At 47.8% G+C, this 23,835-nt stretch overlaps 1 protein-coding gene across 3 annotated transcripts in view; it reads right to left on the reverse strand.

Annotated features, from left to right (window-relative positions):
* Positions 1–23,835, reverse strand: part of FLNC (filamin C) — a 146,123-nt gene that overhangs the window by 116,501 nt on the left and 5,787 nt on the right. For all 3 annotated transcript variants that reach the window (XM_029617184.1, XM_029617180.1, XM_029617181.1), the window contains exon 2: positions 1,736–1,984. In XM_029617184.1, coding sequence (XP_029473044.1) covers positions 1,736–1,984 — 249 coding nt within the window. The remainder of the gene's footprint in view (positions 1–1,735; positions 1,985–23,835) is intronic.

A 23,835-nucleotide genomic window follows, 5' to 3' on the forward strand; every position in this document is an offset into this window, starting at 1 on the left:
GAAAGAATAACTAAATGGTGACCCACAGGAATTCCTGGTGCTGAATATTGCTCTCCCCCAGTATGTGCATGGTTATGGGATGAGGGCAGGAGGAGGCAAAATGTGCCCGGAAGCTGTGATGGCTGCACCGAATGACGGTCTATAAAATCAGTCAATAAATAAGAGAAATAAATAAAATCTCCACATCGGCACTGCAAAGTCCACTGGCAGAGGGCCTGCTGGCCCCAAATTTTCAAAGGGAAACTTGGTGCGAGCCTGCAAGCTATCCAAAGGGTTTCACAAGTGCCTCCTGAAAAACTAAGTCAGAGCCTTGCTTGCTAAGAGGATGGCCACATCTGTGTGGCTATGATGTCACTATGGATAGGGCATAACCCAAAAAACAGACAATAAAAATGTCAGTGGTGATAATGAGTGGTACTGTTATGGAAACAGGCACTGTTTATTGAGGTCAGACATTAACGGGGCTCCCTTGAGGTTGATGTCTGTCTCCATGGTGATACAATACTACTCATCATCATCATTGTCGCTTATGTATATCATGCTTTTCCAGCAATAGGGTACAAAGCACGTTAGAGCCAGTTCGGATAACAGGATATGTGGAGCACACAGCAGGATGTGTGGTGCACTTCATACATTAAGGTCAAATAAATGAGGAGCATTCACACTAAGGTGTCTACCCTGCTTACCATAGTTAGCATAGGCGATGGTTTAGGAGCATTCAGTCATAGCAATGTGACTCCACTGCAGTGTGCCAGAGTGCAAGGTCAGTGATAGGAGGGATGAGAGTGACTCCACTGCAGTGTGCAAGGTCAGTGATAGGAGGAATGAGAGTGACTCCACTGCAGTGTGCAAGGTTAGTGATAGGAGGGATGAGAGTGACTCCACTGCAGTGTGCAAGGTCAATGATAGGAGGGATGAGAGTGACTCCACTGCAGTGTGCAAGGTCAATGATAGGAGGGATGAGAGTGACTCCACTGCAGTGTGCAAGGTTAGTGATAGGAGGGATGAGTGTGACTCCACTGCAGTGTGCAAGGTCAATGATAGGAGGGATGAGAGTGACTCCACTGCAGTGTGCAAGGTCAGTGATAGGAGGGATGAGAGTGACTCCACTGCAGTGTGCAAGGTTAGTGATAGGAGGGATGAGAGTGACTCCACTGCAGTGTGCAAGGTCAATGATAGGAGGGATGAGAGTGACTCCACTGCAGTGTGCAAGGTCAGTGATAGGAGGAATGAGTGTGACTCCACTGCAGTGTGCAAGATCAGTGATAGGAGGGATGACAGTGACTCCACTGCAGTGTGCAAGGTCAGTGATAGGAGGAATGAGTGTGACTCCACTGCAGTGTGCAAGGTCAGTGATAGGAGGGATGAGAGTGACTCCACTGCAGTGTGTGAGGTCAGTGATAGGAGGAGTGAGTGTGACTGCATCTCAGTGTGCGAGGTCAGTGATAGGAGGAGTGAGTGTAGCTCCATCGCAGTGTGCGAGGTCAGTGATATCAAGAAGGCCAGAGACGAGGCCTGAGTGAAGTTCTCATTCACTGAATGATGTCAAACAATTGATGTTTCTATGCCTTTGGGCAGTGCGGTGGTTGTGGTAATACTGTAAGTTATTGCAGCTGCCCCTGTTTATGAATAGGATTCTCTAATATGCCTAAAGATCCCAGTCTCGTTTTCCACGTCCCACAGAGAATGCAGAATCCTTCTCGGTACCCTTTGACTGGGACCCTGAGAGACTTACCTGGGGCACAGTTGTCCACCAAGGCCCCCAGGGCTTTGCCATCCTGCCAGTCCCGATGGAAGTTAGTGATGGGCAGCTGAGGGATTTTGTTCTGGATCCACCCCAGTAGTCTCTGCTTGGGTGTTTGCTTCTTGGCGTCTTCCTCGTCCTCATCCTCCCACATGGGCATGGAGATGGAGTAGTGCAGGATCAGGGTCCAGATCAGCCCCAGGATCAGTTTCAGGTTCCCATCTACAATTGCTTTACTGTCTGCAGAGATGAAAAGAAAAGCAGGTAAAAAGTCTCTGTGCCCTCTAGGGCTGTGTGACTCCAGGGAGACGGAGCCTTTTATCTCTAGGGGAACGGGCACAGGGATACAGAGCTGGTAGTGACCTCCAGGTCTGGGTGGCTCAGGGCATGGACACAGGGGATACGGAGCCTGTGGCCTCAGGAATTATTGCTAAAGCTCTGAAGATTGTGATGGAGACTTGGATACTTTAAAAAAGGCTTTCAGAAGGAAAATGCCAGACTTCAGTTACATTGTATTAATTTAATTCAATCTCTGGAAACACCTTTCTAAAAAGATGCCCAAGGTGGGATACAAAATATAATACAAATATGTTTTCCAAGCGCGTTACTGGAAAAACCCAGCGTCCTCATTTGTACTGGCTGCGTTGGCAATGTTTGTATTTTTGTGAAAATCAATACAAAATATTTAAACATAGACAAATACAATACCATAAATACATAAATTGTATCTGTGCAGCACACAGGGGTCGGAGACTACAGCAAAATAGGTAAAGCCTGTAATCCCTTTGCATGCATGGAGACCAGGTGGCGAGCAACTCGTGCTCACTGCTTATTGTCGCTTCCCTCCCTTAAAAACATGGGGTCCATCTTCTCCTGCCCTTCTCTCGCTGGGTGAATCTCCTGCGCCCGCCCTGGGCCTCTCGCTGGCTCCCTGTGGCCCCCTCTTCTTTCTCACTGTGGGCCTGGGCCCCCTCACTGTTTCTCCGAAGCCCCTATCCTTGCTCTTTGTGAGGCCCCTCACGCTGGCCTTCCCCTCCCCCCAGTAGCCCCCCAGGCTCCTTGCTTGCTGCTTGCTGGCACCAGGCTTGATCTGTTTCCACGCTCTGCGGCCCGGGGGCCGCTCACTGGCGCTGATGGAAGACTGCACGGGGATTGTCTGTGATTCTGGCGGGGAAGGAAAGCCGAGGGTCGGGCAGTCGCCCTCTAGTTCCTTCTCTATGCCGCTGGTTGCCGAGAAACAGGAAGCGGTTACTACGGAGACCCGGCCTCCTGCTCTCTGACTCTCTCTCTCTCCCCTTGCACACCTCTCTGCCTTCTGTCTTTCTCACTCTTTGCATCTCTTTTCTTCCTTTCCCCCTTTTCTCACTCTGAGACTGATATTCAGCTGCGTGGGGAGCAGACAAGGCATCCAGCTAAACTTAATCCGAAAGTTAGCCGGATAACTTGCCCAGGATATTCAGTGCCGCGTTCCTAATTAGATGCTCTGCTGATTACAGCTGGATGAAGTCCTAGTTATCTGGATAAACTTAGATCTGGCTAACCTTAGGATTGATCTCCAGCACCGCCAGGCTTAGCCACAGGCCTGGATTTCTCAGTAGGCAAAAATCTGGGGGCCCCGGCAGGCTGCCTGAAGATTTGGGGCCTTCCATTTGCGCTGAACAGCTCTCTGCTTCCTTATCCAACCCTTCCTCTTCCAGGCAGCGTATGGGGAAACAGGAGGGGGGGGATCATTTGGGGGATCATTTGGGGGAAGTTAGGAGGGGCTGGTGGGGAATTAGTTGGGGGCATGATTCTGTATGAGAGGGAGAGCGGAATGGGGGAGTGAGGCAGTATTTTGTGTAAGAGAGGAAGGACTGATGTGGGGTGTGCGTGAGTGTGCGTGTCCTCCCTCCTCTTCTCCCATCCCAGGTTCCTGATACAGCCCCCTTCCCCCAGTGTTCCCCATCCCCGGCCCTCTCTCCTCCTTCTGTCCCCATCCCTGGGGCTCTTCCCCTCCCCCCCCTCCCCCCCCTCCCTTAACCTCTCACTATCCCTGAGATCTCTTCATTGCACAAATTCTTGAAGTCCATTTTCCTCAACCAATAAAAGGAAAATAAACTGCACAGAAAAAAAGTTTTATAATGCAATATAAAAGATGCATATGTTAGTCAGCGTAGCTCAGAAATGTCACATCTATGTCTCAGAATCTCAGCAGGAAACTCTGGGATTGTGTCCCAGACCTAGTCCCTGGTGTCTGACCTTACGGGGAGGCGCAGCTACACCATCAGGGCCTAGGGGATGCAAAATCCAAAATCCGTCACTGCTTCGCCACATGATATCTCCGACCGAGGCCAGATTTCCACTGCCAGTGCCCATAGGCACCGGGGTGGGGTGGGGTGGGGTGGGGGGAAGAGGGAGGGCGATCTCCTGAGATGGGGGGGAGGGGGGAGTCAGCTCCTAGCCGCTCACTTAACGTGGCTCTGTCCTGATCCCATGGCAATGGCAGCAACTGCAGGAACCTAGGAGAAATTCGGCGTGGGACCTGCAGCCCACCGCTGCACGCTCAAGGCCCCGCCTCCTCCTATACGGGCCTCCTGTTACTGTGAAAATCCAATGTCTTCCTCTTATCACCCTTTTCCCCCTGCCCTCCCTCATCCCCCGCCCTTACCCTCACCCCCCCTCTACTTTCCCCCCCCCCCCCCATACCCTCCTCAACCCTGGCCGTCATATGTACATATTATCATCTTTTCCAATATCTACCTAAGATTGTATTTAAGCTCCTCAAGTTTTTTTCACTTAATTTATTTAATCAATTTTGGATAAGTTAAATATCCAATATGTACTACATAATTTTATTTGCTCGTTACTCATCTCTTAAATATGTACTTTCTTACATTATCTAGTTAACCTACTATAAGCGTTCATTGTATTTTCAAAGCGTTCATTGTATTTTCCTTTCTCAGTTATATGTAAACCGACATGATGTGTCCTACGAATGCCGGTATATAAAAAGCATTAAATAAATAAATAAATAAATAAATAAATAAATAAATAAAACGGTGCTGGCCCTTGCGCTGAATTTCTCCTAGGATCCGGCTGCTGCCACCGCGGCATCAGGACAGCGCCATTTTAGGTAAGTGGTTAGGAGGCAGGCAGGCTCCGGTGGAAACACAGCAGCAGTGGCAATGCTCCGGCGCCTATCAAACTTTGGCAGCAGAGGCAGCTGCCTATGTTTAAATCCAGGCCTGTCTCCGGCTAATCCTGATTATCGGCCTTAGCTGGGTAACTTTTCTGGCTAACTTAATTCCTCCCCAGAACACCCCCCCGGACTGCCTCTACATTATCTGGATACGTTTTATCCCGCTAACTACATAGCCAGACAACTTGAAGGCGGTCAGAGCCTGGGAATTTGTCAAAGCTTGCAATTGCCGAATAAACCACTGGAATACTGACCCCTCTTGTGATTCCCTCCCTACTCGCCTCTCTGTGACCATCTCTGGATTCCCCTCCTTCCCAAATTCAGAGAAGCATTATTGGCACGGTACGGTGTGTGTTGTCAAAGTAAGAAAACGAGACATACAAGGAGAGCCAAGAGCTAACACAATGCAGTTGCCGGCTTCTGATGATGCTCAGTATGGTCTCAGGCCACATTCTGCGTCTGGCCTGGTCGCAGGCTATGACATATTTAACTGCTATAGCAGCTGTTTCTTCTTGTTTCCCCCAGGAATATATGGAGCTCTTCTTGCCCAGTCTTTTAAGACTTTGATTTCCTCTGTCAGTATCTGATAAGTATTTTCTCTTTGTTTCTCTAGTTCTATGCCACATGCACAACCTGAGCTGTTGAGGTTTCCATTTTGATTTCTTATCAATAACGTTTATTTTGTTTAAAAATGCTACAAAAGAAGATGATGCGAGTGTATATAGCACCGAGAGAGGAAAATGTGGACACAAACTGCAGAGGTACAACCGGTAAGCTGCTTTCTCCAGAGTTTGCCCTGAGAACACCTCCAGCTTTAGATACAAGCACTGTTTGGATGTCTGGCTTTTCTGTTGTTTTAGTAATTTAAGTATATGGAACATAGTCATGGCATATTACGTCATTAATTGGAAGCATAGGGATTTAATATTACAAATTGTATTTTTCTCCTACTGATATTTATTTATTTGATTTTGATTTAATTTATTATCTATATTTTATTTTATTAGTTATGTATTTTAAGTTTATATTGTATTATTTTAGGAATTTATTTCTTTTATTTTAATATTATTGTAAACCATTTTGCTCAATTTGATATTGTTAAAGACGGTATAGAAATGTCTTAAATAAATAAACTTCATCTGAATTCCTAGGGGGGGGGGGGCAGGGGTTGAAATATCAGAAGACTTTCCAGCACCCAGTGCTGAAGTCCCAGATCCTGTGGGGAGGTGTCACATCCAGGGAGAGGGGGAATGAAGGTCTCCTGAGCACTAGCATACTGTACACTGGCTGGGGACAGGTGGAGGCGCAGAACCCGGAGACCTGTCTGCTCGTTATAGCAGCAAGTTGCGTTCAACTCTTGCTGCCGGTTGGGCTTGGATTGGCCAGTGCTGGAAACAGGATGCTGGGCTTGATGGACCCTTGGTCTGATCCAGTTCGGCATGTTCTTATGTTGCAAAGGTGACAGAATCAGGCCACGGGAGGGAGGGAGGGAAGACGGCTGCATCCATCCTCAGCGCAGTGCTGAGAGATCGTCTCGGAGGGGACCGCTGAGGGAGTGCTAGGGACTGCAGAACCGAGCAGGCATTCATGGATGGGCAGGCAAAATACTCTGCAAGGACTTCGCCTGACGTCACGTTTCTCTGTTTCTGTGTGCCATCTCGGGGGCTGATGTATGCCCTATCAACTTTCGATGGTACTTTCTGTGCCTACCATGGTGACCACGGGTAAGGATTTTCTACGCCACTGAACATGACGCCTGCAGCGGGAGAGTGCGGCAACGAGGGAAATTGAGTGTCCAGAATATAGGGGAAGGGATTTAGATGATGCCCTCTTCTTGCCTGCTGCCTGTCTAATGCCTGGCTTATTACAACCCATTCCCTCTCGTTCTGTGCTTATGGGAAATATTGACTGAAGCGGGCCCTTGCAGGGCAGCAGTTCATTCAAGTTGCAATAAGATCTTCTCCAATCCAACCAGCCAAGCAAAATCCTAAACCAATCAAAAAAAACAAGAAAAACCCAAACAGATACACAGAGATGATGGGAGGAAATCAAAGACCTCCCACAAAAGATTGGGGTGGGTAACCTCTTTATAATCTTGTTGGAAAGAGGAGCCACAGCGGTTACAGTTGCAAAACCTGTGCCTATCCTGCCACTAGGCCAGAAATGTCAACTGACCAGGGACAACATGGGACTTGCCCTCCTTATTTCTCTTCTCTCCGTGTATTTGTTCCTCTCTTTACCGAATGAATTATTATGACAAAAACAGGTACAAGTGCTCATGCTAGCAGAGTTTCTTTGCATTGGAGGGACAACATCAAGTGGAAAAAAAAAATAGAAAAAGTCAGAGAAAAGGAGGGTGGTAGAAGGAGAGAGGGGAAATGGGCCAGACAGCTGCTGTTCTCAGGAATCCTCCACTATTCTCTCTTTGGAGCTGCTCAGCTGCTCTCTGCGAGGGAACGGGAAGGGAGAGGGGGGGGGACGACACGGACAGCTGAGCATGAAAGAGAACAAGCTGGCCCGCTCTCTCTCCCCCGGAAAGAGTGGAGGCCAGGGGGTCACCACAGGGCTGTCCCGGAGGGAGACGGGGAGCAGGCCAGGGCACCCCGAAAGGCACACCACACCCCGAATAACCATTCACAGGAGCAAGGCCTACAAAATGTCCAGGCTGCCCAGTTAGCGCTTTAATTCTCTTTCGTGAACCGAATGCTCACGGGGGCTCAAACCGAAAGGGCGGCGAGCTCCTATCTTCTGGTTTTGAACTCGGACAAATAAGCAAAACCGCTTGTGGTCCTCATCCTGGGGCCTCCCAGCTGTGGCGAGCTGACCCGCAAACTTCATCCCTCGGCGCCTCTCAGTTTTGGCGGTCCCTGCTCTCTATCAGATAGGAGTATGCTCCCTCCCGGCAGCACCCACGGCTCATGTAAACTCATAAGAACATAAGAAATTGCCATGCTGGGTCAGACCAAGGGTCCATCAAGCCCAGCATCCTGTTTCCAACAGAGGCCAAAACCAGGCCACAAGAACCTGGCAATTACCCAAACACTAAGAAGATCCCATGCTACTGATGCAATTAATAGCAGTGGCTATTCCCTAAGTAAAATTGATTAATAGCCATTAATGGACTTCTCCTCGTGTAAACTCGTGTAAAACCATGAGACCTTTCAATGCTCGCACGCGGCGCATCGGGAATAAGGTGAAGAATGCGTCTCGCAGCGGGGCCAGACGCACCAGGCTCTTTATATAATCTGTTGATATTGAGGTAGTAACAATCCATGTCGGATGGCGACCAGCGGAGAAAAGGTTACAATGAAGGGATCTAAGAGCAAGTCAGTTTTGCCCACGTTGTGCAGATTTATCCCTTGGCTGGTCCCCGGGAGCATCCTGATGGGCTGCACGGTTTTGAGCCCTCCTCGGGGGGGGGGGGGGGAGGGGGCAGTGCTGAATTGTCCTGGGTCACCTCGGAGTGCAGGCTGTCCTGTCATTTCCCCCAGGAGCAAGAACTCAGAGACACCCCCCCCCCCCCCCCCCAAAGACTGCTCCAGGACTATCCACTGCCCGCCAAGGCAGCTGCTACCAACCCTCCTTATAGGCAATGAAAGGGGGGGGGAGGGGAGGGCATGACAAAAGGAGGCAGCTGGAGCTCTGGGCTTGGAAGCTCCGTGTGCCAGCTGCCGCCAGAACTCTGACTTTGGGAGGGAGCCTCACTCCTGCTCGTCCAAAACAATTATTATATACCTAGATGCTTGTTTACAGACATTCCCTCACTCTGAACCGATCCAGGGGGAGAGTAAGACATTGCAGTCTCTGTCTCCTGCAGGATGCTGGTGTAGAGGGGAAACCGCGATCCATGATGCAGTATGTGAGCCCAGCAGGCACTGTTTCCATCCTGATGTTTAAGACTCCAGACCCCCCATAAACTCTAAACCCAGAGCAGCATTGCTTAGATTGAGTTGGCAGAAGGTAAATGACTCTAAGAGGGACCATCTTCCTCCTATGTTCTGTAGCAAACATCATACTCTTAGTAGCTCTTTCCTCCTTAAGCAGTGCCCGCCTTTCATCCCCCCCTCCCCCGCTGTTGGAGTTCTCTAGGATTTTCAGAATTAAATTCATTCTTTTTGTCTTGGGTAGGGGACTGCAAGACAGTCTGTTGTCCAGAGAAAGGATGGACGCGCCTTCATAAAAAACCCTCCTACCCCCAGGAAAATCGGAGCGTTACTGCAAGGAAAAGAGATCCATTCAGGCCCCAACGCAGACACAAAACAAAGTGAACAGCTGCTTCAGGGCACAAAGGCAAAAAGCGCCACCACCTGCTTCCAGCTGGGTTCGTTTCTTTGGATGGGGCACTGCCACTTATTCCCTGAGGCTGGTTTTATAAATATGTCACCTGTTCAGCTCAACAGAGACCTCTGCCAAGAGACAGCTCCTGAGGCATCCCCTCAGACTAGGTAGCGAAGAGACAGCGGGCCTGCCCCTCACGCAGACCCCAAAAGGGAGTTTGTGAGCAGCTCCCTCAGCCCGGCCAGTGGAGAGGCAGCTTGTGAGGAGCTTGCGTAGGCACCAAACTGCAGGGAAAGCTGCTCTGAGAGTGCGTCTCAGCCCAGTCCCCGGGACTCACCAGGGCAGGAAGGGGTTTAGGGGATCCGGCATGAATATGCAGGAGATCGATTTGCATGCACTGCCTCCATTGCATGCAAGCCTATCTCATGCATATTCATGACGGATATCCTGAACCCCCTGACTGGCTAGGTGTGTGCCGAGGGCTGTTCTATGGCCTCACGTAGACGGATACCTTTAGGCTGTCTCTAGCAACTGATCCTAATCAGTGATGGAATTAGTCCGCCGTCGTCTCTAGTGCCCCCACTATTGCTCTTGGAATTATCCAGTTTGCTCTTAAAAACGGCCCAACTGCAAACTTGGCCCTGGAGGAACATTGCAAGGGAGAGCTGCCTGCCTCTTAATATCTTTACTAGATTTCTCGCCCTCCGTGAGCCATCCACTCCCAGCCTGTGGTCGGATCCCCTGTGAAACACTGACAGATCGGGGCCTGATCAGCTTCTTTTCCCTGTTGCTGTGGCAGCTGCCAGCCTGCTGTGCTCCTATACAAGTTCTCTTCCTATTTAGGAAAAGACCCCCATTGCAGCAAGCCCCTCTTTATTGCCTGCTCCTGATAAATCCCGACAGCCTGGCCATTGGAAAGGGTAGAGCGGGTCCCGGCTTCCACTGTCTCTCTGTAAGTCAAGAGATGAATAAAATCCCCGTCCCCTCCCACGCTCCCCCGCACGCCGGAACCGCTTCCCTCCTCGTCAGAGCCCCTCGCCACAGATCCCCAGAGCGCCTCCGAGAAAGCAGGGTCAGCAGCACCGCTTGGCAAGGAACGGCCCGGGCCCTGGGGAGGGCTCTGCTGTTTGGATTCCTTTGATCGGCATAGCCGAGGGCTGAGGTCACCCCAGCATGTGCACCAGGACACAACGTGTGGCTGACGGCTTCCCTCTGTCCGTCTGTCTGTCCGCCCGCCCACGTGGCTCCCTGCCAACGGGATTCAGCAAACTCACTACTACAAGGGGGGAGTGGGGAGGCAGTACATGGCCTCTGCCCCTGGAGAAAAGAAAACAACAGACTCTAATACTGACAAAAAAAAAAAAAAAAGCGTCTCTGGAGTAGACATCATTGGTTATAAAATAACACAACAAAATGCTCACTGACAAACCTACTGTGTATGCCAACTAGCTTGCTGCCCTGTCCACGACAAAGCCTGCTAAAACTCGGAAGGAGGGACCAGAACCCACAATAGACACCAATACAACTCATGAGACACATTAACAGAGCACATAGGGGTGGATTTTAAAAGGAGCCCATGCACGTCCATGTGCACGCGGTTCCTGGCCACGCACGCATGTGTGGGCGGCACGCACAGGGGGGGCAAATTCTACCTAAATACGCACGGCAACACAATCGGGCCCTTCCCCAGGTCCCTCCCAATCCGCTCTACAATCGGGGCCCTTCCCTAGGACAGTGTACAATGGCGCTGCCCCCCCACCCCCACCCCTCCCTGCCCACACCCTCCCCCCCCCCCGGCCCATCCCTCTGGAGAAGCCCGGCACTTGTGTGCGTAAGCCCTGTATTTTATGTGGGCAGGCCTTTAAAAATGTGGGCAACAGTAATCACCAGCATACTTGTGGTATAGACTAATACTACCCAAGATATACTTCTTCACAACTCACATACCATCATAATCCATTATATAAATCAACACAATCCATTGTATTTGCCAAAACAACCCAGCCTATACAACACAACCCATGACATTCACCAACACAACTCATTCACGGTGTTTGCCAACCTAACCCCTGGTATATGGCAACACAACCCACAGTATTCAACACAACCAGTGGTATATGCCAATACAACCCATGGTATACACTGACACAACCCATTCATTTTCTGTCATTACACACTCCAGGCTTTGCACTATATAGCAGGTTGTGCACTAAAGGATTGAGACATAACCCTACTTTGTTTATAAGCTCAGAGCCATAAACATGATGCATGAACTTCAAACCTTTTCCATTGGAAAGGAAACTGTAGAACTAGGGGTCACAAAATGAAACTCCAGGGGGAGCAACTCAGAACCAACATCAGGAAATATTTATTTGCAGAGAGGATGGTGGATGTCTGGAATGCCCTTCTGGAAGAGGTGGTGAGGACGAAAACAGTAAACAAATTCAAAAGGGCATTGGATAAACATTGTGGATCCCTAAAGGCCAGAGGCTGGAAATGAAGAAAAAGGTGCATGGGGGTAACAGTTACTACCTTTAACAGGAGGCATGGGGATTACTACTGCCCTTAACCAATTAGCCTTGATGCTTTTGATCATTCTCCACTTTGATGGTAGGGGGGAAAAAGGGACTTGGATTCAGATGACAGCCAATGCTGGGCCTCGACCTTTACAGTCCGGGGTACTGATATGCAGACATTAGGGAAAATATATAAAGCTTGCTAGGAACAATTTCTCTATTAATCTGATAGTCAACCTTCATACAATACCAAAAAAATGGTTATTGTGCTGATAAGCTCTTATGATGCTAGAGCTTTGTAAATCATTAGGTGACTATGTATTGTGCTGTTTCAGTCCAGAAATAGTACTCTTGGTACTTATCTTTAAATCACTTATAATGATGGTTATTGCCTTCCAATAGTACTCTTGGTACTATTGTTCCTAGCAAGTTTTATATATATTCATATTGATTCTTTCTTGCTATATTTTTGGGTCTTTGTTTCGAGGACATTAGGGAAAAAGCACAGGTCAGCTTCTACAGCCAAGTCCAAAAGCAAGGCATGTTCAAGCAACATTGTCTGAATTATCAAGAAGGTTGTTCACTCTGTAAAAATGTTGCTAGCAGTAAATTTGTTATGGGTTTGACAGTTGCTTGGTATTTGATTATAACATAAAATTTGGGGGTAACCAGCACAGAGTGGCAGTTACTACCCTTAATAGAAACATGGGGGTAAGCTACATGGAGCAGCAGTTACTACCATAGGAAACTTGCTGGGCAGACTGGATGGTTCATTTGGTCTTTTTCTGCCGTCATTATTATGTTAGTATGTTACATGAAGAGGGCAATGAAATCCTTTAATGTATGTCCTGAAATGCTATCACATGTAAAAAAAAGTGTCAGGGGCAAACTTCAAAGATTTTGATTTTGAAGAAGAGATCCATGTGATCTTGGAAGTTCCATGTACATCTTTAGAGAATTTCTATGCTGATCTAATAAAAGTATCAGAACCTGCAAATAATCCAGCATTCTCTAGGACCAATACAATCAGAGAACTCTGCACTACAGATTTCCCTTTCAAATAAAAATAAACCGTGCATTCTACTAATTCACTTGAAATGGCAGTGGAACTAGAGTGCATTGTGATGTCATCGCACATTGTTATAGCCGCTTCGCCATTGGCTGGTGCCATGTGAGACAGACAAAGGTGAAATCTCTCCTTTCTTGATCCCACACTATAGACATAATCTGTGGTTCACAGAGGCCCTGTAATCTCCAGAATGGACACTGACCCATTGCCCTTTCACTGTTAGTAAAAGGAAATGACCGTTCATGGACTGGAGGCTCACATTGCTTATCCGAAAGAGATGAGATACCTCTTGGCTGCAGCACTGCCTGAGGCTGCCAGAGCAAGCACTGGAAGGAACACCCTGGATGAGTTCTACAGTGTAATGGTGTCATACACAAAGGAATGTTCCAGATCCAAATTTATACCTAAAGAGAATGTAAGTGGGACGAGAAACTGGGTAACTAGCGAGAAACAGGATGAACGAGTCACACAGAGAGAGAATGAGAGGAAAGATGCATCTGAAAAGTAAAGTGCCAAAGTGTATAACTAGTGCAAGAGAAAGTGAGATAGAGCATGTATGCAAAACAGAGAGCTGGAGAGAGAACCAGATAAAGGGCATATGTAGAGAGAGGGAGAAAGTGTGAGAGATAGAATCAGAGGGGATACTGTATCCATTCTCACACACAGTGCCCCTCTGTAACTCTCAGAGGAAGATGTGGTAAAATTATAGAGCAGATGCCAGTGGAGATGGTCATGGTTATGACATTGAACAACTTCAAAAGAAAGCATGGTCCTGCTAGGTCACTTCTAATCCCTTCTTCTGAGTTTTAACAGGCTTTGTCATGGACAGTGCAGCAAGCTAGTTCTGAAGCCTCGTTGTGCAGTCCACATTTTGAAATAATCTGCACTAACTCCTACCCTAGTTTCTCTGTGAGGCCACTGCAGCAGCCAGTATTAGTGCAAGGCACACAGCGCCTTCAGGAGCCCTACCCTGTGCCCCCACCAGGCACACTTGCCACCTACTCCTGTCTCTGCTTTGAGGTATCTTTGTCACAGCACCTGCCACTTTAACAGACCACATGCCCTCAGCTGTCTGCTCATAAATCAGGGGTCGGGGGGGGGGGGGGGGGTCAGGCAATGGATAATAGCTCAGACTCATTTTATTATTCAGAAACCATGGCACGCCAAGCAATATGAAGTCCTCCCCTCACTATAAGGCTGGTATCTTCTTTTATCACTTAGGCGATACTGCTCTCAGTGTCTCTTCCTTGTGGATATAATGGAAGTTAATAGGTTTTGTCTTTTATGGCATATAACCTGTCGTTCACTGAAACATGAATTTTATCCCCTAATTAAAAATAAACCCAAGAAGAATGAAGGATGCGTTCACTGGAAAATGTGCAGTATACATTAATTGTTGGAGAAAAGCCCTGCTTTGTGCCTGTCAGCCAGGTCCTGTCCAAAGCTGCCTGCAATGCCGATTTCTGGGACCCTGCGGCACTTCTGCCGTGGCTCTCTGCAGCACCGCTTCCACCCAAGTTGGAGGAGAAAAGGGCAAGAAGGTGTGGAGGAGCGGAGGTCATAGTGGGCAAGGCCCGAATGCTGTCGGATTTAGTTCAACTGATCTACTCAGTTGCCCCTCATCTGCAAGCAGGAATATAAAAGTGGAAACCTAAGCTGGCTCCTAGCTCCCCCTCTCCACTCTTCCCGGCCACGTCCCCTCTCCCCCCTCCCGACCTACACACACGCATGCATCGCTCCCGTCAGAACAGCTCTGGTGAATGTCAGCATGGTGGCAGCCCCATTTGTCACTCCCTGCCCTGCTTTATCACACCCTGCCGCCAGCCACCCCCTCCTCCCATTCCCGATTGCTGCTCTTCGTCGTAAGCAGCAGGGATAACTATGCACAGAGGGCGGGGCCTGTTTCTATAGGCCACAAGCTTTCCTGTGACTCCTCCCACTCACCACATTAACTAGGGACCCACTCACTGCTTCGGAGCTGGAGCTGAATTTGAAAAATGTGCTCTGCACTATCGCACCGCGGTTATCTAAAGCAGCAACCCCATCCCATCTCCCTGATCAGAAGGGAGACCCCCCCCCCCCCCGACACACACTTCCTCGCATCCTCTCTCTTCTATCAGAAGGGAGGGCCACTCTCACCCACAGCAGAAACAGCCTCCAGTCACTCCCAGGAAAGAGATTGGTTTTACTGACAGCAGAAGACCTTACATTCATATACTCCAATAATCAACTGATAATAACAGCAGAAGCACAAAAGCTGTATAAATAGGAAGAAAACAAATTTAAAAAAGGCTAAAATAAAATATTTAGAGAAAACCCAAAGCAGTTCTGCAAGGAACTGCGGGAAGAACATTAGTGCTTTAAAACGCTAGCAACCCTGGATGAAACAGAAAAGGTCCAGAGAAATGTATATGAGAATCCCATAGAGCACAATAGAGAAGCAGAATGGCTGCCCAGCACACGGCAGAACTATGGGGTGAGGCATGTCGACCAACAGCGGAATAGCGGTGGAGGAAGAAACCACCAGAGGATACAGTAAAGGTTTGATGGGAGAGATATGAAAATAAACCAGGATACAATAGAGTACTGAAATCCAATGGACCAGAAAAATCCTAGGATCACAACTCTAGCAGAATTATAGAGACCGGAGAAGTTGTGATCACCTGGGACATTCCCATTCCAACTGATAAAAAGCTCGATGCTAGAAAAGCAGACATTCTGGTATAGGAGAACAACAGAACAATGGAATTGTTGATAGAAATGTAAGTATCAGGTCCGGCGCCACCAGGTGTGCAAACCGTGCAATTGCACAGGATGGCACATCTGGTGGGGCGGTATTGGGAGCAGGGAAAGGCTCGTGCTTCTGCCAGTGGACCCAATCCCACCGACGGCGCAAGAAGCGAAGGCCTGTGGTGCCGACGGTGGATCTGATCCCACTACCGGTGGAAGAAGGAGGTCCGTGGTGCCGCCAGTGTACCCAATCCCACTGGCAGCAGAAGAAGAGGAGGCACATGGTGCTGCCAGTAGACCCAATCCCACCGGCAACAGAAGACACTGAGACCCGTGGTGCTGCCGGTGGAACCAATCCCACTGGCAGTGGAAGGAGGAGGCCACATCAGAGGAAGCCCATCAGGCAGCTCCTCCTCAGGTGCTGGCCCTGTGGTATTCAACACTGCCAGTGCTAGAACTTCCAGTATTATTGTGAGATGAGAATACAAGAAATGCTAGCACCGCGAGTGTTGAATTACCTTGGGGCCAGCACATGAAGAGGAAGGAACAAGCTGGCAGCAGCAGCAGCAGAGGAGGAATGACCCATGGACCCTGACTGCCTGGTCTGCATGTGTGTATGAGTGAATGGGAGGCTGCCTGGGATGAGTGGGTGTGTGAATGGGAGACTACCTGGGGTGGGTGAGTGTGTGTATGTCTGCACATGCATGCATGAGAGCCTTCCTAGGATGAGCAGGGTGTGTGTGAGAATGGGAGCCTGTCTTGGATTTGGATGGATGTGAATGGGAGCTTGCCTGGAGTGTGTGTGTGTGAGAGAGAATGGGAGGTATGTGTGTGTGTGTGTGTGTGGGTGTGGGTGTGGGTGAGTGTGTGTGTGTGAGAGAGAGAGAAAGAGAGAGAGAGAGAGAGAAAATGGGGGCTGCTATCCCATTCCTACTATTCCATGACAATCCCAGGATGACTGGAAATCAAAAGTTCCCAGGTATGGAGAGCGTGAATTTTTAAAATCCTTTTTAGTTTTATTTTTCAGGTGTTATGTCTGCTGTTTTGAAATATTTTATTGGTGTTTGGGTCATTTAAAATAAACTCATATATGAGTTTTTAATTATTTGATCTTTTATTAATCCGCTTTTTTGAAATAATATTATTAGCAAGTTTTTAGTATGATGATTATGTATTTATTTTATTTCTTGATTTTATTGATTGATGTTTGAGGAATGGTGATGGTTCTGTTTTTTCATTGTTGCACTGCATTCAGAGTCTGGCTTCTTGCGGTTTCCAGTTCAGTTTTTGTCTGTGTTTGTAGTTCTACTTTAGGGTTGCTCTGTTCTGCATTTGGTGAGGGTCTGTTTATGTTCTGCATGTGTGACTGAGGTGAGGCATTTTCCTAATAGGAAGTGTATTTGGGCTTTCAGAGGATCGGCATCACAGCAGTGCATGTAAATATAATGTAAGTGATATTTTGACCTCAGAATACTGTACTTGGATATTTTTCATGTAAAATTTAAATGCATAACGCTTACCTGTGTGTGTGGAATGGGGAGGGGGGCATTGTGCACGGTTATAAGGTTCACCTAGGGCACCTAATACCCTTGCTTCAGCCATGGATTCAGGGAGAGGGGTGGTGATGTCAGTTTTAATGTTTGCATCACTGGAGGGAGCTGGGCTTTTTTTGGTGGGCCCGGGGCAGAGAATGAATGAACGGGGGGGGGGGGGGGGGGCGAGGGGGGGGGAAGCATAGTAATTGTTCGCACAGGGCAGCAAACAAGCTAGAACCGGCCTTGGTCAGATACATTTGAGAGATTGCAATCTTTCCTGTCAAAGTAGGCACAAAACTAACACTAACTGAAGACACTACGCCTGACAGAAACAACCTCCAGTGACTTCCAGGGAGGAGACTGCTTTAAGAGAATAGAAAGAACATGGCCATGGTAGAAGGTTCCCACATTTTATTCTAAGCACAGATATAAGACATACAAAATAGAAAGGAGACCTTGGAACAAGACCCATGCAGGCCTGGATTTAGGCCTATGCAATAGAGGCAGCCCCTGGTGCCGCTGTCCTCTTCCATGGGGCCAGCAGCAACTCCTTGAAGGAGTGCAGAGGAGGGGACGGGGGCCAGCGCAGGGTCAGCGACCTTCATGGAGCTGCTGCTGCTGCTGCTGCTGCTGCTGCTGCTGTTGCTACCAGCCCTGGAGAAGAGGAGAGCAACTGCAGCCTCCCTTCCCCTCTCCCCAGTAAACTTTGGAAGTGAGGGGGGGGCATGTGACAAGCAGGGCAAAGAGAGTGGCGAAGATCTGCAGGGGAGGTCTGGTGGGGGGTGGGGGGGGGGGAATCGCTATTATGATTTCTAAGCTCCTTGGGCGGAGAGGGACTCCCCTTTGCCCTCCAATAAGTCAGTGATTTCTTGGGAGAGGGGGATGTTATCACCCACTCCACATCCTCCATGATTCTTTACCCCCACTCCCGCTGATCATTTTTTTGGTGGGAGGGAACGTTCCCCTGCCTAGGGGCACTTGCCCCGGGACCCATGGAAAGAAGAGGAAAAGCATCAAGGAACAGGCAGCTAGACCTGGTGAGGAGCTTCCAAATACTGGGCGAAAGCCACATAAACAGCAAACATCTGTTTATGTAATTCAGCTGCCAGTTAATACTAAGACCACATCCCCTCCCCTCTCCCCCACCCCCCAACACACATTTTTCATTCTGATCTGTATTTGTTTCTCAGGAGAAAATTCATCTTTAAAGTGTTTGAAAACCACTCCTAAACAAATAGCATCCATGCAGGGATGATACTGATAGATGTAAAACCTGAAAACAGCACAGACGGGTGAGGAAGAGACTCGGAGAAGGAGATTTTTAAACATGAGCTGTCAAAGCAACTTTCTACCAAAAACACAACAATCGTTTGGTGCTGCTACCGTTACCTCTCTCTGCTTTCCAAAATGGAAGGCAAGACATGTTGCATATAGACGTGGTATAAAGGGGTACCTGGTAGACAGGGGACTTGGTATATAGGGACTGCCTCTTACTGAGTCTCCATGCATTAAAAAGGGTCAACAGAAAACCAAATAAATGTGAGCATGGTTTAATGCTGAGGTTTAAAAAAAGAAATTAAAGTTAAAAGGGCATTTTTCAGAAAACGGAAAGCTGATCCAACTGAGGAATATAAGAAAGAGGATAAGCACTGGCAAGTTAGAAGTAAAATATTAATAAGGCAGGCCAAGAGAGAATATGAAATGAAGCTTGCCACAGAGGCAAAATACGATAATGTAAACATTTTCAAGTACATTTGAAGCAAGAAGCCAGTTTTCTATCCCCATAACAGAACAACTAAATTAATTCTTTGTTTCATATTTTACTGTTAAGGATGTCAGGGAGATACATTGTTTCCAAGCAGGACGTTTCAGAGAAAATAAAACAAATCACTGTGAAATTGGAATAGAGCAAATTGACAAACTAAAGAATAAAAAATCACCAGAGCTGGATGGAATTCACCCTAGTGTTCTGAAAGAACTCAAATATGAAATTGCGGACCTGTTACTAGTAATCTGTAACCTACCATTCATATCAACCACAATACCTGATGACTGGAGCGTGGCCAGTGTAATACTAATTTTTAAAAAGGAATCATAAGAACATAAGAAATTGCCATGCTGGATCAGACCAAGGATCCATGAAGCCCAGCATCCTGTTTCCAACAGAGGCCAAACCAGGCCATAAGAACCTGGCAATTACCCAAACACTAAGTAGATCCCATGCCACTGATGCAATTAATAGCAGTGGCTATTCCCTAAGTAAACTTGATTAATAGCTGTTAATGGACTTCTCCTCCAAGAACTTATCCAAACCTTTTTTGAACCCAACTACACTAACTGCACTAACCACAACCTCTGGCAACAAATTCCAGAGTTTTATTGTGTGTTGAGTGAAAAAGAATTTTCTCCGATTAGTCTTAAATGTGCTACTTGCTAACTTCATGGAATGCCCCCTAGTCCTTCTATTATTCGAAAGTGTAAATAACTGATTCACATCTACTTGTTCAAGACCTCTCATGATCTTAAAGACCTCTATCATATCCCCCCTCAGCCGTCTCTTCTCCAAGCTGAACAGCCCTAACCTCTTTAGTCTTTCCTCATAGGGGAGCTGTTCCATCCCATTTATCATTTTGGTTGCCCTTCTCTGTACCTTCTCCATCGCAATTATATCTTTTTTGAGATGCGGTGACCAGAATTGTACACAGTATTCAAGGTGCGGTCTCAGACAAACAAGAGTCTGATGTTGATGCTGGGCAAAATGGTAGAAGCAATTCTTACAAACAAAATTATTGGCCACATAGATAGACATGGCTTAATGGGGAAGTGAAGGCATGTCATCAAACTACTTCTGCTCCAGGGGAGCAGTAACTAATAAAACAAAAAAACTTGGAAGTTGCTGGGAAAGGTTTAGGGAGTGGGGAGGAGAGGGGAAAAAGGAGGGAGTTTAGGTGGTGGTGGGGGGGGGGGGTAGGGAAGTTCCCCTCCTTAATTGGAGCGGATTGGGAGGGAACTGGGGAAGGCCCGATTGTGTCGCCGCGCGTAATTTACTCGATTTCCCCCCTGCACGAGCCGCCCGCACATGTGCAGCAGCCGGTCCCTTTGAGAGGTCAGGAATGGCCGTCCCCCTGAGAGTCAATTTAGCAGCTCTCCTCAGGGAGCTCAGGAGGCGGTCCCTTTAGGTTTGCAAAGAGTTAGGAGGTGCAGAGGAGCTTTTGCCTCTGTTCCTTTTTCAGGCTAAACCAGCCTGAGGGGCCCGACCAGGGTCGGGAGGGCTTTCCTTTTCCAGTCTGCTCACTGGCTGCTTGGGATATCCCTCTGGGTCGTTTTCAGGCATTTGAGGAGCCTCACTGGACCCCCTGGGCCTTTCTTGGGCACGGGGATCCGGGGGACCCTGTGTCTGGGACGCCCAAGGATAGGGAAGACCAGCCCCTGAAGTGCTGGTGAGCTGCTGGGAGGAACAACTCCAGTCTTAATATCAGTTTGGGGAAAAGAAAGCATTTTGTTAGCAGATCCAGGAGGAAGTTTTGGCTGCTCTTGCATCCTGTCTGAAGTAAAAGGGCTGCTTGTTTCAAGGGGATCCTTCCCATCGAGGATCCAGGGAGAAGAACTAAAGAGATTGTATAAGAACTATAGAGATCCTGAAGATCTGCTAACCCTGAATAAGGGACGTCAAACATCACAGTGGACACCCATCCAGTGTTTCACTGCCCTGGGGAGAGAGAGAGATTTACTCTCGGTGCCACAGACGTTTACCATTTTTATCAGTTTGGAAGGGTTTTTGACGATCCTAAAAGACCCTGCCCATCTGGGATCTCTACTTTTCCTAATCTAAGAGAACGGATGTTTCCCTGGCCCTGATAGGTGAGTCCTACACAGATAGAGGGAGGAGACTGTAAGTAATTGAGGAGTCTGTGGTGCTGCAGTTTGAGTTTTGTACCATTCATCACCAGTATTAAACAGTAAAGACTTTAACTTTGGGCAATAACACTCCCGAGTATTTCTTTTACACTCTCTGCACCCATCTTAAGGACAAATATCCTCCCCAACAGAACACCAAGAGGAACCGAGGAAGGTGTAAGAAGGTCACCCCTGTCACACTGGGCTCTGGAAGTTTATCTCCCCTCTCTCCATAGGATCCGGCCCTGGGAATAAGAGGGAATGTGAAAGAGCTAGCCGGCGAGAGGTTCCTGCCCCGAAGAGTAACACATTCTTTTATGGCCCCACCCACGCAGGACAGGCACCCCGAGGTGGGGTTACATGTGCAGCTCTGGTCTCCCCATCTCAAGAAAGACGTAGCAGAACTAGAAAAGGTGTAGAGGAGGCAGACAAAAATGATAAAGGGGATGGAATAGCTCTTGCATTATGAGAGGCCGCGCAGGCCAGGACTCTTCAGCTTGGATAAGAGCCGGCTGAGAGGGGACACGAGAGACGTTTATAAAACCATGAGTGGGGTGGAACGAGTAAATAAGGAACGGTTATGTATCCTTTCAAATAACACTAAAACAAGGGGGCACTCCATGAAACTAACGACCAGCAGGTACAAAACAGATCGTGGAAAAGTACTTTTTCACTCAGCGCACAATCAAGCTGTGAAATCTGTTGCCAGAGGACGTGATCAAGGCGACTAGCACAGCGAGGTTTAAAGGAGGTTTGGACAAGCTCCTGCAGAAAAAGTCCATAGCACGTTATGAGCCAGCTGGATTACAGAAAGCCACTGCTATCCCTGGGAGTGAGTAACAGGAATACAATTTACTTTATGGGATCTGCCAGGTACCTGCGACCTGGACCGGCCACTGTCTGGGCTCGGTGAATCTTGGGTCTGGCCCAGAATGGCAGTTCTTATGTCAAGGGATCAATGAGTGAGATGATGGCATCTGCAGATGACACAAAATTATTCAAAGTTGTTAAAACACGAGTGGACCTTGTGAGACTGGGGCACTGGGCAGATGACATTTAATGCGGACAAGTGCAAAGTGATGCACATAGGGGGAAAATGGACCTCTGGGAAAGCCATCACTTATCCCTGGGAGTGAGTAACAAGAAATGGATCTGCTCTTCCTCATGACCCGGATGTTGGGCTCTGACCCGGCACAGAACTGCTTATGTTCGTATTAAATACAACTCAACCTGATCTCTTTGCTATCATATTTATTTTAGAGTGTGTTTAAAATGGTTTACGAGTAACATCAATGTCTAATTTTAATTATTACTTGAAGTGGTTAAAGCTAGCAGCTATCACCTTTCATCTTTATTTTATGAAAACTAAAGTCAGAAGAGATCATTGTTTGGGTTATGGGGATTAAGTGGGGTTTTTTTTTCTTCCACTGAAAACCACTGCAATGTGAAATCAGAAAGGCGCTTTCTGTCCAGGGTTAGTCTGGCTCTCCTTTTTCGGCTCCAGTTCCAGGACTGTGGGGCAGTCCAACGATAAACTCTGCATTTCTTCCTTCTCGCAGTCCTGGAGGGATGCAGGAGGTGGGGGGGGAGGGGAGACTGTCACAGAGAAGAAAGACAGGCTATGGGGTAACCTTCTGTCAGCAGGTACGGTGCCAGCACTATAACCCAAATATTTAGAATAGCCGTCCCAAACACGCGCCCCACACTGCCTCTCTTACCAGACTCAAATCCAGCTGTACAAGGCACTTCTTTAAGGTCACTTTTAAAACTTTGCCTTAATTCTCCTGCACATGGCCTTCTTGACTCTCATTAGTATTTCCATTGCCATCATTTGTATAGCTCGGATGTACGCAGCACTGGACAAAGCTGTTCCCAGAGCACCTTAGAGAGCTTTTAATAAGAAAAAATAAGGCAACAACTTCTACAGAAGGCTCCGTAATCTCTGGCACATCATCTTGGGTCAAAAAGCGAAGCGCCTCATTCTTAAATGATAAGAGCCGAGGGTGAGAGTAACACATGCCCTCCAACCCTACCCCTCACCTTCCCACCCCACTACTGCTGCTCTTATATTGACTGCTAACGGCACAGAGGCCTCATTCCTGCAGCCTTAACCAATCAGATACAACATTTCAGGAAGGACTTAAGACTCCAACCAGAAGAGGCCTCATTCCTGCAGCCTTAACCAATCAGATACAACATTTCAGGACGAACATAAAACTCCAACCAGAAGAGGCCTCATTCCTTGAAACTTTGCTCAGTTGCAGTTGCCCCGTCCTCAATCAGCCCACCTATAACCACCTGGTTTAGTTCTTCTCAATCATAAGAATATAAGAAGTTGCTGTACTGGGTCAGACCGAGGGTCTATCAAACCCAGCATTCTGTTTCCAACAGTGGCCAATCCAGGATAAAAGCATCTGGCAAGTACCCAAACATTAAATAGATGGCATGCTACTAATGCCAGCAATAAGGCTGTTTCCTAAGTTGAATTGATTAATAGCAGTTTATGGATGTCTCATCCAGGAACTTGTCAAAACCTTTTTTAAACCCAGCTACACTAATGTCTTAACCACATTCTCTGGCAATGAACTCCAATCCTTAGTTGTGCATTGAGTGAAAAAGAATTTTCTCCAATTTGTTTTAAATAAGCTGCTTGCTAACTTCATAGAGTGCCCCTTACTCCTTGTATTATCTGAAAGAGGAAACAACCAATTTACATTTACCCACTCTAGTCTTCTGATGATTTTGTAGACCTCTATCATATCCCCCCTCAGCCGTCTCTTCTCCAAGCTGAACAGCCCTAACCTCTGCAGCCTTTCCTCATAGGGGAGCTGTTCCATCCCCTTTATCATTTTGGTCACCCTTCTTTATTTATTTTATTTATTTATTTA

The sequence above is a fragment of the Rhinatrema bivittatum genome, chromosome 9, assembly GCF_901001135.1.
Source record: "Rhinatrema bivittatum chromosome 9, aRhiBiv1.1, whole genome shotgun sequence".
Lineage (NCBI taxonomy): Eukaryota > Metazoa > Chordata > Amphibia > Gymnophiona > Rhinatrematidae > Rhinatrema > Rhinatrema bivittatum.